The 12280-nt window shown below is 44.6% G+C and overlaps 1 protein-coding gene across 1 annotated transcript in view; it reads right to left on the minus strand.

Moving 5' to 3' along the window:
• Positions 1-5552, minus strand: part of znf414 (zinc finger protein 414) — a 6992-nt gene extending 1440 nt beyond the window's left edge. The window contains exons 1-4 of the mRNA XM_028580631.1: positions 5382-5552; positions 5077-5187; positions 3303-3408; positions 1994-2532 (exon numbers count right to left, since the gene is read on the minus strand). Of these exons, the coding sequence (XP_028436432.1) occupies positions 1994-2532; positions 3303-3408; positions 5077-5187; positions 5382-5433 (808 nt within the window). The 5' untranslated portion in view covers positions 5434-5552. The remainder of the gene's footprint in view (positions 1-1993; positions 2533-3302; positions 3409-5076; positions 5188-5381) is intronic.
• Positions 5553-12280: the final 6728 nt, after the last annotated feature.

Raw genomic sequence — 12280 nt, forward strand, 5'->3', positions numbered from 1 at the left:
ATTATTTGTTGATTTATCATTAGTGATAAACAATATTGACCTTGTAGTTGAAAAAGGAGCCTCATATGGAGTCCGTTCATTTGCATTCTGATACTGACTCGTTTTGACTGCTGAGGTGTTAGCGGCTGGAAACAAGAGCTACGGTGAGTTGTTCAAAACCTTTTAGTAAACTCTGGGTACACAATATTGTCAATGTTTTCGTTAAGGTGTAGAGCCCCTGGTGATACTTCGAGCAACGTTTCATGTTGTGTCAAGCCTTCTTAGTGTTTTAAAAATAGCTATTTTGAGGCTGGCATAAAAGTGCCCTTAGCACTCCCATTCAAAAGGCCATTTGACCAAAAAACGAAAATACAATTAACCTTAGGGCGTTTTCACACATACCTCGTTTGGTCCGGACTTTCAGACTTTTTAGTTTGATCCGAACCAAAATTACAGGTGTGAAACCTCCCCCGGACCGCGGTCCAGATCAAAAGACCAAATTTTGGTCCGATGAAAAGAGGTGGTCTCGGTCCGGACCATGGTCCGGTTCGTTTATAGCGTGAAAGCATTTTTTGGATGGTTCGGACTTTTGGACCAAATACAAGAAGCTCTGGCAGGTTCTCCTTGTGTTACAAGACCGGGGAAGCTCCTTTAAGGTGCTTAGTGAGAGAGAGTGACGGTGAATGCGTTCAGAGAAGACAGCTGTCGGCTATCAGAGCAGAGAATACATCAGCAGTTTATTTGTTAAGTGGTAAATGTACAGCGTAGGTTTCAGTTTGTCACTGAATAAATGCTCCAGAAAGAAAGTCCCGTGTCTTTATTCTCAACATCACAACAAAACAAAAAGGGCCGCGGCAGTAGGGGGAGAGCAGCAGTCAGTAGGGGGAGAGCAGCAGTCAGTAGGGGGAGAGCAGCAGTCAGGGGGGGGAGAGCAGCAGTCAGTAGGGGGGGGAGAGCAGCAGTCAGTAGGGGAGAGCAGCAGTCAGTTGGGGGAGAGCAGCAGTCAGTTGGGGGAGAGCAGCAGTCAGTTGGGGGAGAGCAGCAGTCAGTTGGGGGAGAGCAGCAGTCAGTTGGGGGAGAGCAGCAGTCAGTTGGGGGAGAGCAGCAATCAGTTGGGGGAGAGCAGCAGTCAGTAGGGGGAGAGCAGCAGTCAGTTGGGGGAGAGCAGCAGTCAGTAGGGGGAGAGCAGCAGTCAGTAGGGGGAGAGCAGCAGTCAGTAGGGGGAGAGCAGCAGTCAGTAGGGGGAGAGCAGCAGTTAGTTGGAAAAACTCCGACACAGAGAGAGGATATGAGAGGACGAGGAAGCCCTTCAACAAACCAATCAGTTAGAAGTAACTGGAGACGTAGCTCACGTATGTGATGACGGCAGGACGTAGGTTTGTCACGTATAGATCTTTAGTGCGCTTGCAAAACTGCAGTGTGAAACCACAACTTACCGGATTAAATGTATACAATGTAACAAAAACATGAACCTTGGTTCGGACTTTCATGTGTGAAAACGCCCTTAAAAGTGGTGCTTCCGTCCGAAATATGCTTTTAAAACGAAAGTTTGACTCGTGTACATTCACAAAAAGACCTTAGGTTGCATTTTGGCGAACCTATAACGTGCACAAAAAGATACATAACACAATAAAGGAAAGGGGAAAAGCCAAAAAGCATAATATGAGCACTTTAAGAAAATCATGTTTTATTCGCAATCTTATGGAGAAATACTACACTACCCGCAATCCTAAGTGTAACAGCGACGTCTCTGTTTGGCCTCTGATAGCCGTGTTCAGAAAAGCACAGGGGAGACACTTGGTTTCTCCGTCTCCATTGCCAGAGTCAGTACTCGCTCCGGAGCAATCCCATCACTCCACACACACATATAGCTAATCTCTTAAAGAGATACACTGAAGCATTGCAGACACAAATGCACAAGTATAAACCTCAGGCCACTTAAGTAGGATACAGCGAAGGCTCCGCGTGAAACCCGCAGAAGACAAATGGGCCTTCAGTGTGAGGAAAGGCTCACCTTGACCCTTCTTCCAGACAACGGTGGCCCCAGGTGGGGAGCGAGGAGCTGGTTCTGAAGCAGGATGGACGGGCTCCGGAGACCTGGTCTGTGTCGGGTGCTGGCCCTGGGCATCAGGTGAGTCAGGAGCTGCTGCTGGGCCGTCCAGGTTGAAGAATACAGGCAGATCAGAGGGCTCGTTCTTGATCGGAGGCTGTGGCTCGGCCTCTGTTAGCTGCGGGGGCGGGGAGGTCTCCGGGTTAGACAGGAAGGTGGGGCCGAGAAGAACGTGCGCAGCAGGGTCCGGCTTCAGATCAGCAGCGGGGAAGGAAGAGTCCGGGTTTGGGGTTTGAGCGGGTAGTTGCTGGGGTGTGGACACGGAGTCCAGCAGCGGGGGCTTCTGGTCCACGGCAGCGAAGGGCGCGTTGGGGTTGGTCGCAGCAGGCAGGGGGGGCGTCGGTTCAGTCGCCTTTGTTTTGCCCCGCGACACTTTGGAACAGGTGTGCAGGTGAGTCAGGAGGCCTCGGTAGGATCGCAACTTTGTGCGACAGTTTTCACACCTACACGGAAGGAAGCACCATTACATTACTCAAAAACTTTTTTACGACTGAATACACAGTATGACACATTTTTACTAATAAATACACAGCACAACATATTTTTACTAGGGCTGCAACTAACTATTATTTTTATTGTTGATTAATCTGTCATTTTCTCTTAAAGCTACATTGTGTAAGAATTTCTCCCATCTAGCGGTGAAATTGTATATGACAACCAACTGAATATTAAAGGTCCAATGGGATGAAAATTTCACTTTATGAGTTTATTTTAACATCAATATGAGTTAGGGCTTGGCAATATATCGATATTATATCGATATTGTGATGAGACTAGATATCGTCTTGGCTTAAGTGTTGTCTTTTCCTGGTGTTAAAGGCTGCATTACAGTAAAGTGATGTCATTTTCTGTGTTACCAGACTACTCTAGCTGTTCTATTATTTTTTACCCAGACATTATGTCCACATTTCAAAGATATTCAGTTTACTGTCACAGAGGAGTGCAGAAACGAGAAAATATTAAAAAAATTAACAAGCTGAATTTGTGCTTTTCAGGAATCAAAAAGATTAATTGATTATGGAAATAGGTTGGTATTAATGTAATAGATTACTAATTGGTTCATATTTGCAGCTCTATATTACTCAAAACATTTTTTTTACAACTAAATACACAGTGTGACACATTTTACAAATAAATACACAGTACAACACATGTTTTTACTAATGAATACACTGTATCTCAGCGGAGAGTGCAAGAACAGTAAAATACTCACAGAAAGAATATGTTGGGTTTGTGATGATGCCTCATATGTTCCATCAGTTTCTGCATGTTGGGGAAGGAACCACTGCATCCGACAGTGGAGCACAGCAAGACCTTTCCTAAAGGACAGGACACAGCGTTTAGCGTTAGTATTTTACTTTACAGTCACTTAACTTTAGGAGTCATTTTTGATCAGGATATATCATTTAATGCCAATCTAAAACAAACCTCAAGAACAGCCTTTTTTCATCTTCGTAACATTGCCAAAATTAGGAATATCCTGTCTCAAAACGACGCTGAAAAACTAGTCCATGCATTTGTTACGTCCAGGCTGGACTATTGTAATTCCCTTTTGTCAGGTTGCTCAAATAAGTCCCTTAAGACTCTCCAGCTGATCCAGAATGCTGCAGCGCGTGTTCTCACAAGAACTAAGAGAAGAGATCATATTTCTCCTGTATTAGCTTCTCTGCACTGGCTTCCTGTTGAATCCAGGATTGAGTTTAAAATCCTTCTATTGACCTACAAAGCTCTAAATAGTCTAGCACCATCATATCTAGAAGAGCTCCTAATACCCTATTGTCCCACTAGAGCACTGCGCTCCCAGAATGCAGAGTTACTGGTACCTAGAGTCTCTAAAAGTAGAATGGGAGCAAGAGCGTTCAGTTATCAGGCTCCTCTCCTGTGGAACCAGCTCCCGATCTGGGTTCGGGGGGCAGAAACTGTAATCGCTTATAAGAATGAACTTAAAACTCTTCTATTTGATAAAGCTTATAGTTAGGGAGTGAGGAGTTGCGGTGTTCACCTAACTGGCCCACCTGCTTCTCTTCATAATTGTTAGATTAATAATACATAACAAAGTAGAGGGAGGCAGGCCAGCCAAGCCCGATCCGGCAGGGGGAAAGTTCTAAGCCCGAAAAAACTACCTCTCCTTATGACCTGTCTCTCTCAGTTACGCTGTTATAGTTACGCTGTTATAGTTCTAGACTGCCGGGGGACTTCCTTCCTTTGACACACTGAGCTGCTCTCTCCTCTCCCTTTCTATTACTATTACTATTTGTGTGTATCCCGTCCCAGAAATGCTTGTGACTAATCCTAGCTTCTGGGGAGTTTACTCCCCGGAGTCCTTATGTTTTTTCCCCAGCGTATTTCCTTGGAGAACGTTGGCACCAAGATCCTGGTTCCAGCTGTCGCCGTGGTCCTGCTGCACTCCCTGCTGAGCTCAGCGGTGCCCTGCAATGTCATGCTGCGTCCTGCTGAACCCTGCTGCTTCCCGCTACATCCAGTCACTGTTCCATTATTAATGTGACTACTATTGCCACTGTTCATCACACCCCCAACCGGCCCGTCAGACACCGCCTACCAAGAGCCTGGGTCTGTCCGAGGTTTCTTCCCAAGAGGGAGTTTTTCCTCGCCACTGTCGCACTGCTTGCTCTTGAGGGATTTACTGTAATTGTTGTAATTGTTGGGGCTTTGTAAATTGAGTGTGGTCTAGACCTACTCTATCTGTAAAGTGTCTCGAGATAACCTATGTTATGATTTGATACTATAAATAAAATTGAATTGAACTTAAAAACAGGTAACGTATTCTAAAAGATACAGCCAACCCCTTCTCCCTTGGACAAAAATTGGGAGTCACGTATCTACATTAGTCGCGGAGGGAAAGGTGAGCCTACAGAATTGTCATTCTCCAAAATGTTGATGTATTTACCATGGAGCTGTTAGCGTTTCATTCAACAGCCCAACGACTGGTGAAATATCTTATTTACTTCCAGAACTGGGAGCGTTACCTGGAAGAGACTGAGCTGGGATGTCATGGTCCTTGATGTGGCTTTCCAGAGCGGTCATGTCTGAGTACACCCGCTTACAGCCGTAAAACGAACACGGTATCCTCTTGTTTCCTAAAATGGACGAAAGAAAACTTTATAAAACTGAATACCAGGAACTTAGCTAGCTAGCGACAGAACTCGAGCAGGTTAGCATGCTAGCTAGCTAACTGGCTAGCTTAGTCACGTAGCTAATGCTGATAAGCATAATGGGCTAAAAACGTAACGAGTTTGGCGTCTAACTGCAAAGTTTCAGCTAAATTACAAACCTCCGCTCCCAGAATCAGCTGTCTGCAACACTGTGCTGCCCGAAGACATCATTGTGCAGCACAGGCACAGCTCGACGACAATACAGGATAGAGGATGATCAGAAACGGACTACAAGAACCATAATGCAGTGCGACAAACGCACGCATTACGTTATGGCAGTTGGTAGATCCTACGTAGTTAGGCATGGGGAGTGGGGATTGGTTAGGTAGGGTAAGCCAATCAGAGACAGAATAAGGCGTGCCACGAGGTTCGTCCTTTGACGTTGACACGTCTAGCGGATCCGATCTAGCATTTACAGTTCTGGTTTTACTCATATACTCTAAATATTAATATGCAGTCTATGGTTTTACTCTGCCACGTTATCCATTCATCTTACAGCCATAGTCTTTCGAGTCGACTCGCTCTTGAATAACACTTTGCTTCCTTGACCACCACTACTAGTACTACTACATACTATAATAAAAAAGTGTTACTGTTCCCCCACTTCCGAACATACATACCTCCACTGTAGATGATTGGCGGTAAATGTCTCTCGTTCATTGCGTTTTTCCAATGCTGTTGCCACTGCTGATTCACCTTTCTCCACACTATGCTTTTTCCCTCTGATTTTGATAAGGTAGCCTAATATTGACTTCAACAATTCCTTTTTTGACTGCCTCTTTTACCACAGGTCTGCTCTCTCGTTTTCACGGGTTCAGAAGGTTATTTCCTTTTTCTTTTCTTTAAATAGATAATAATACATTTGAAACTTAGGCAACTGTTATTGTCCTTCTTTCTTTTTTATTCCCCCAAACAAGCATTGATTTTACCTTTCGTTTCTATTTGTGTGATAGCCACCATGTAGGCCTAGGCCTTAAAGGACAATTCCGGTGCAAAATTAAGGGGTTAATAACACGCATACCTAGTCGACAGTTCTCTGGGATATGTTTTCATGGTAATCAAATGTTTCTCTAGCTTGAAACAAGCTAGTGCGAACCGCTGATTAGCTTAATGCTAGTTGTCGGGGCACTGGTAGAGGAAAAATAAATTGCTATTTCTACACCACTAACAAGGCTCAAAATAGCGCCACACTTCAACGGTAGCACAATGAGGGTCCCTACATGTAAACTGAAGCATTGAGAACTTTGTAAGTGTACAGACAGTTTATTAAAAAGATAGTTTGGAAAGACATTACTTTCGGGTATACAGGCAATCGCCATCTTGGGAAAACAGTCACGATCAGTCGAACCACGAACGCCGTGCAACCAGTAACCAGTAACATGTTACAGAAAACTGGGTGGGAAGTGGTCGGGTCAATGGGGGCACACAAGGAGACTGTCCATGGCTCTATGTAATAGGGTATATATGTGTGTGTAATATGGGACATTGTTGAGTTTCAGCTCTGTGTGTGCGGCCATAATTGTTCCAACCTTAGTCAAACAAGAGAGGAAGCTGTAAAACGTACCCAACATAACGTTTCCTTCAACTTTAGAGCAACTGGACGAGCTATCTTGAATGCGTGTGTTTGAGTTACCTGCACCGTCAGACACCCGCCCACCAAGAGCCTGGGTCTGTCTGAGATTTTTCCCTAAAAGGAAGTTTTTCCCTCACCACTGTTGCATTAAATGCTTGCTCTTGGGGGAATTACTGGAATTGTTGGGTCTTTGTAAATTACAGAGTGTGGTCTAGACCTACTCTATCTGTAAAGTGTCTTGAGATAACTCTTTTTATGATTTGATACTACAAATAAAATTGAATTGAGTTGTGTTTTATCAAATGAACCTTTATTTATCCAGGTAAACTGACGTGGCCATTTGTTTTCAAAGTGGAGTGTTTATTGATTTTATGAAAATGTCACGTACATAGTTTTATTAAAAATGTATACATGAATTATACAAAAGAAAGTTGCATTGGTGCAGAAGAATCTAGTTATTGCATTGATCTTGGAAAAAAGTAATCTTTACGCAATTTTTTTCTATTCGAGGACCAGCTGGTCTTTTAAAAAAAAAATGAAAATGTCTTCAACCCATGCAAACACACCTTTAGTTATACCCTGCCTGCACATACAATTTAGAACTCAGCTGCTTGACAACAAAACTCTTAACATACTCACAGAAGAACCAAAATGATCCAGTAACTCACAGGAAAATAAAGAAACGTTAGGCTAACGTGAACAAAAAATACATACGGTAATTTTGTGTGTCATAAAAGTATTCTTCCTGTTAATCATATTGCCAAACATAAACATCTTGCAACCCCTTAAGGTGCTTCAGGTGGTGATTCACTGATTTTAAACACTTGATTAGTAAGTGAAGTTAACGGTAAACACACTTAAAATGTCCATTTTGATGTTTGTTTTTTTGCTCTATTAAACTCTATGCGCCATGTATACAGTCTATAGCATGTGTGTGCACAACTGTAATAAGGACAGTAGGTTCAAGTTTAACCAATACTTAGTACTGCACAATCTAATAGATGTAAACAGCAGACAATGTGAGTGATAATGTCAACACGGAGCTGTCTTTTCTTTCTCAATTGTGCTTCAAGTAATAATTATAATTTATACTTAAACCTGGTTAAACTGACGCCGAATGTTGCTAGTAATAATGGAATGAAGTAGTCATTACACACTCTGAAAACAATTATGGCCCAAACTGAATGTTTTATGAATGTTTACCTGAACACTGGTTATAAAACAATACAAATGAATGTAAGGCCACAAAGACAGAAAGTGCAGAGCCTGAAGTCCTGCCCCCCCACAAAGACAGAGAAGACTGCTGTTGTGGAACCACAACAGTGTAACACCTGACATCAATGTATACAGTACAAAAACAAGAGCAATAAAGAAGATGCTGGTACGTTTATCTGGAAATTTCCATGTGCTTTGTGTGTGTTTATTTGATTCAATCCCGGCAGTCTACAGTGTATTTATTGTCTGAGAGCTGCAGCGGTGCACGGCTGGTGTCGTCACTCTCCCTGGAAATATTTATTTAGAAAGCTCCGCCCTAGAGCTAACATCACAAAGTATTTCACAATAAAAGATGAATATAGCAGACAGTGACAAAATGGGACAGTGGAAAAGTTAAACAAAGTTAAGTCTACACAGGTGGGTCTTGAGCTACTTTTTATAGTATAAAATATATATATTAATATATATATTTTTTTTAATAGTATATATGTTTTCTGAATAGTGTCCACAGATGGATAGTAACTATGTTTAGATTGGAGCTCCAAAGGGTTCAATACCAAATAAATAAAAAGACACTGGGAATTAAATAATCCTATGAATAAACTGAGTAAAATATATAAATGAACCAACAATTTGTGAAATGATTGAAAAAACAATTCATTATGAAATGTTATTTTATAATTTATTTTCATGACTTCTTTTTTTTAAATTGTATATCATTTGACCTCATTATAGACATTTTTATGTAAAAATGCTTTTTTCAAAAGTCTTTTATATTATATTATGCCACTTATAAAAGTGTTTCTCTCATTAGTAACAATCCCCTCTTCTTCAGCCAATCACATGCCTCCTTCCTCTCTTGGTTAGCAGGTTCTACAACTTCTACAAAAAACAGTTGCCTTAGCTGCTAGCTAAGGCAACAACAATGTCAATGTTATTCTTTATAAGCTCACAACCCTGCCTAGCTAGTTAGCCGTTAGTTTCTTGTTTGTGTACTGTTTTTTTTTACAGCAGCAGTTAGATAGTTGATTCAGAATTTAGCATTGTTGTTGCTCTAGCTTACATGTGCTGGTTGGCTAAACCTTGCTTTGTCTGGGGCCTGAGATTGGCTGAAAGGTGAGAGGGCGGCGACAACATCATTGTCATGGAAATAAAAAGTGGCATGAAATAAAAATGTGAATTAAAAGCAGACTTGAATGTAGAAATAAATGTTACCAATGTTACATAAAAATATGAATAATGATTATGTATGTTGTGTGTGTGTTGTAAACATTTAACCAGGCAACAACAAAGCTGTCAGAAAAGAGTGTCAGGATCCAGTGTGATAGCATTGATGAAAATGCATGCAGACATGGCAACTTAAAACGACTGAAAGCTTGGTCAGACGTGTAATGCCAACCTTAAATGAAACGACTTTTCAAGCGATTCCACTGTTGCAGACTAATTTCCGATATCGGAATGAAATCCTGAGAGTCTTGTTAGAGTCGGCGCGCTCCCGTCGTCTCGATCGTTTTGTGTAAGGTGGTCATAAAACTCAGTCCCAGTCAGGCTTTTTCCCGTCTTGACGTTCTGACAAAATCAAACGTGTTTGATATTATCGTAAGTTTGAAGTCTTGGTAGTGAAGTTAAATCACCTGAACATTGTCAACAACCAATGAAAAAACTAAGTTGTTTTTTTATTGCTATGGCGCCGCGCTTAGCTAAACGCTAAAGAGGCAAAGGTGCAGATTTTCAACCCTTCTGAAGCGAGTCATCCAACGGGAGTTTTACCGGCGGATAAACGCAGACCTCCGGGTACTGACTTTCCCTTAAAGTGATGGTTCGGAGTAATTTCACCCTAGGGTCATTTGCACCATGACCTCGAGCCAAACACGCCCCCAGAAGGTTTTTTCAGCTGGGTCTAACAATGGGGGTTAGCGGACCCAGCGTTATCAGCTGAATAGCTTAGCCCCGGGGGCTAATGGATTCAGTTGATTGCTGGGTCACGCCCTACTCTCCCAATGTTAGACCCAGGTGAAAAAGCTTCTGGGGGGGTGTTTGGCTCGAGGTCATGGTGCAAAGGACCCTAGGGTGAAATTACTCCGAACCATCACTTTAAGTTACCAGCTAACGCTAGCGGTAGCTAGCTAGCTTGGTGAAATTTTTCTAAACGTATCTAGTTGTAGTCTTGCAATGTGTGACCCTGTAAGATCCCCAGTCTTTACATATTATGACAGTCTTTAAAGTTAGATGTGAGATGATTATCTTTAGATGTGAGATGGTGTCAGACTTTAGTCTTTTCAAAGTCTGTTCAAAGTCTTCCACGCTTTGGGATGTCTTCCAGGAGACTGTCTGAAAATATACACGGTTCTCCCTATTTTGAAATGATATCACATCTCCGTGAACCATCACCTTATCGTGGTGGAGAGGTTTGTGTGTCTCTGTGAACCTGAGGGCTGTGTTGTCTGGAGCTTTGTGCTCCTGGTAGGGTCTCCCAAGGCAAAGTGGTCTCAGGTGAGGGGCCAGACAAAGAATGGTTCAAAAACCCGAATGCAAAAGCTAAGCAGAGATGGAGTGACCCTGCCCGGAGGAAGCCCGGGGCCCCGTCTGGAGCCAGGCCCAGGCGGCGGGCTCGTCGGCGAAGCGCCTGGTGGCGGGTTTGCCACGGAGCCCGGCCGGGCACAGCCCGAACAAGCTACGTGGCAACTCCCTCTCCATCCCATGGGCCCACCACCTGTGGGAGGAACCGTTGGGGTCGGGTGCGATGCCACATGGGTGGCAGTGAAGGTCAGGGGCCTCGACGGACCAGACCCGGGTGGCAGACGCTGGCTCTGGGGACGTGGGCGTCACCTCTCTGTGGGGGAAGGAGCCGGAACTGGTGCGGGAGGTGGGCGCTACGGTTAGATCTGGTGGGGCTTACCTCACGCACAGTCTTGGTTCTGGAACCATACTCCTGGATAGGGGTGGACTCTTTTTTTCTCCGGAGTTGCCCAGGGTGTGAGGCGCCCGGGCGGGTGTGGGGATACTCACAAGCCCCGGCTGGCGCCGCTGTGTTGGAGTTTACCCGGTGGACGAGAGGGTCGCCTCCCCACGCCTGCGGGTTGTGGGGGGAAAACTCTGACTGTTGTTTGTGCATATGCACCAAACAGGAGTTCGGAGTATTCGGCCTTCTTGGAGACCTTGACTGGAGTCCTGCATGGGGCTCCAGTGGGGACTCCATTGTTCTGCTGGGGACTTCAACGCACACGTGGGCAATGATGGAGACACCTGGAGGCGTGATTGGGAGGAACGGCCTCCCTGATCTAAACCAGAGTGGGTGTTTGTTGTTGGACTTCTGTGCTAGTCATGGATTGTCTATAACGAACACCATGTTCGAACATAGGGATGCTCATAAGTGTACCTGGTACCAGAGCACCCTAGGCCGAAGGTCAATGATCGATTTCATAATCGTTTCATCTGATCTGAGGCCGTATGTTTTGGACACTCGGGTGAAGAGAGGGGCAGAGCTGTCAACCGATCACCATCTGGTGATGAGTTGGGTCAGAGGGTGGGGAAGACTCTGGACTGACCTGGTAAGCCCAAAGCGTGTAGTGCGGGTAAATTGGGAACGTCTGGAGGAGGCCCCTGTCCAACAGACTTTCAACTCACACCTCCGGGCGGAGCTTTTCGTGCATCCCTGTGGAGGCTGGGGGCATTGAACCCGAGTGGACAATGTTCAAAGTTTCCATTGCTGAAGCTGCGGCGAGGAGCTGTGGTCTTAGGGTCTTAGGTGCCTCAAGGGGCGGTAACCCACGAACACCGTGGTGGACACCGGTGGTCAGGGAAGCCGTCCGACTGAAGAAGGAGTCTTTCGGGATATGTTATCCCGGAGGACTCTGGAGGCAGTTGCAGGGTACCGAAGGGCCCGAAGGGCTGCAGCCTCTGCCGTGAAAGAGGCAAAGCAGCGGGTGTGGGAGAAGTTTGGAGAAGACATGGAGAAGGACTTTCGGTCGGCACCAAAGTGCTTCTGGAAAACTGTTCGCCACCTCAGGAGGGGAAGGGGAACCATCCAAGCTGTGTACAGTAAGGATGGGACACTGTTGACCTCAACTGAGGAGGTAATAGGGCGGTGGAAGGAGCACTTTGAGGAACTCCTGAATCCGACTAATACGCCCTCTATGTTAGAGGCAGAGCTGGAGGATAATGGGGGATGGTCGTCGATTTCCCAGGCGGAAGTCACTGATGTAGTCAAACAACTACACAGTGGCAAAG

The sequence above is a fragment of the Perca flavescens genome, chromosome 1 (assembly GCF_004354835.1).
Source record: "Perca flavescens isolate YP-PL-M2 chromosome 1, PFLA_1.0, whole genome shotgun sequence".
Lineage (NCBI taxonomy): Eukaryota > Metazoa > Chordata > Actinopteri > Perciformes > Percidae > Perca > Perca flavescens.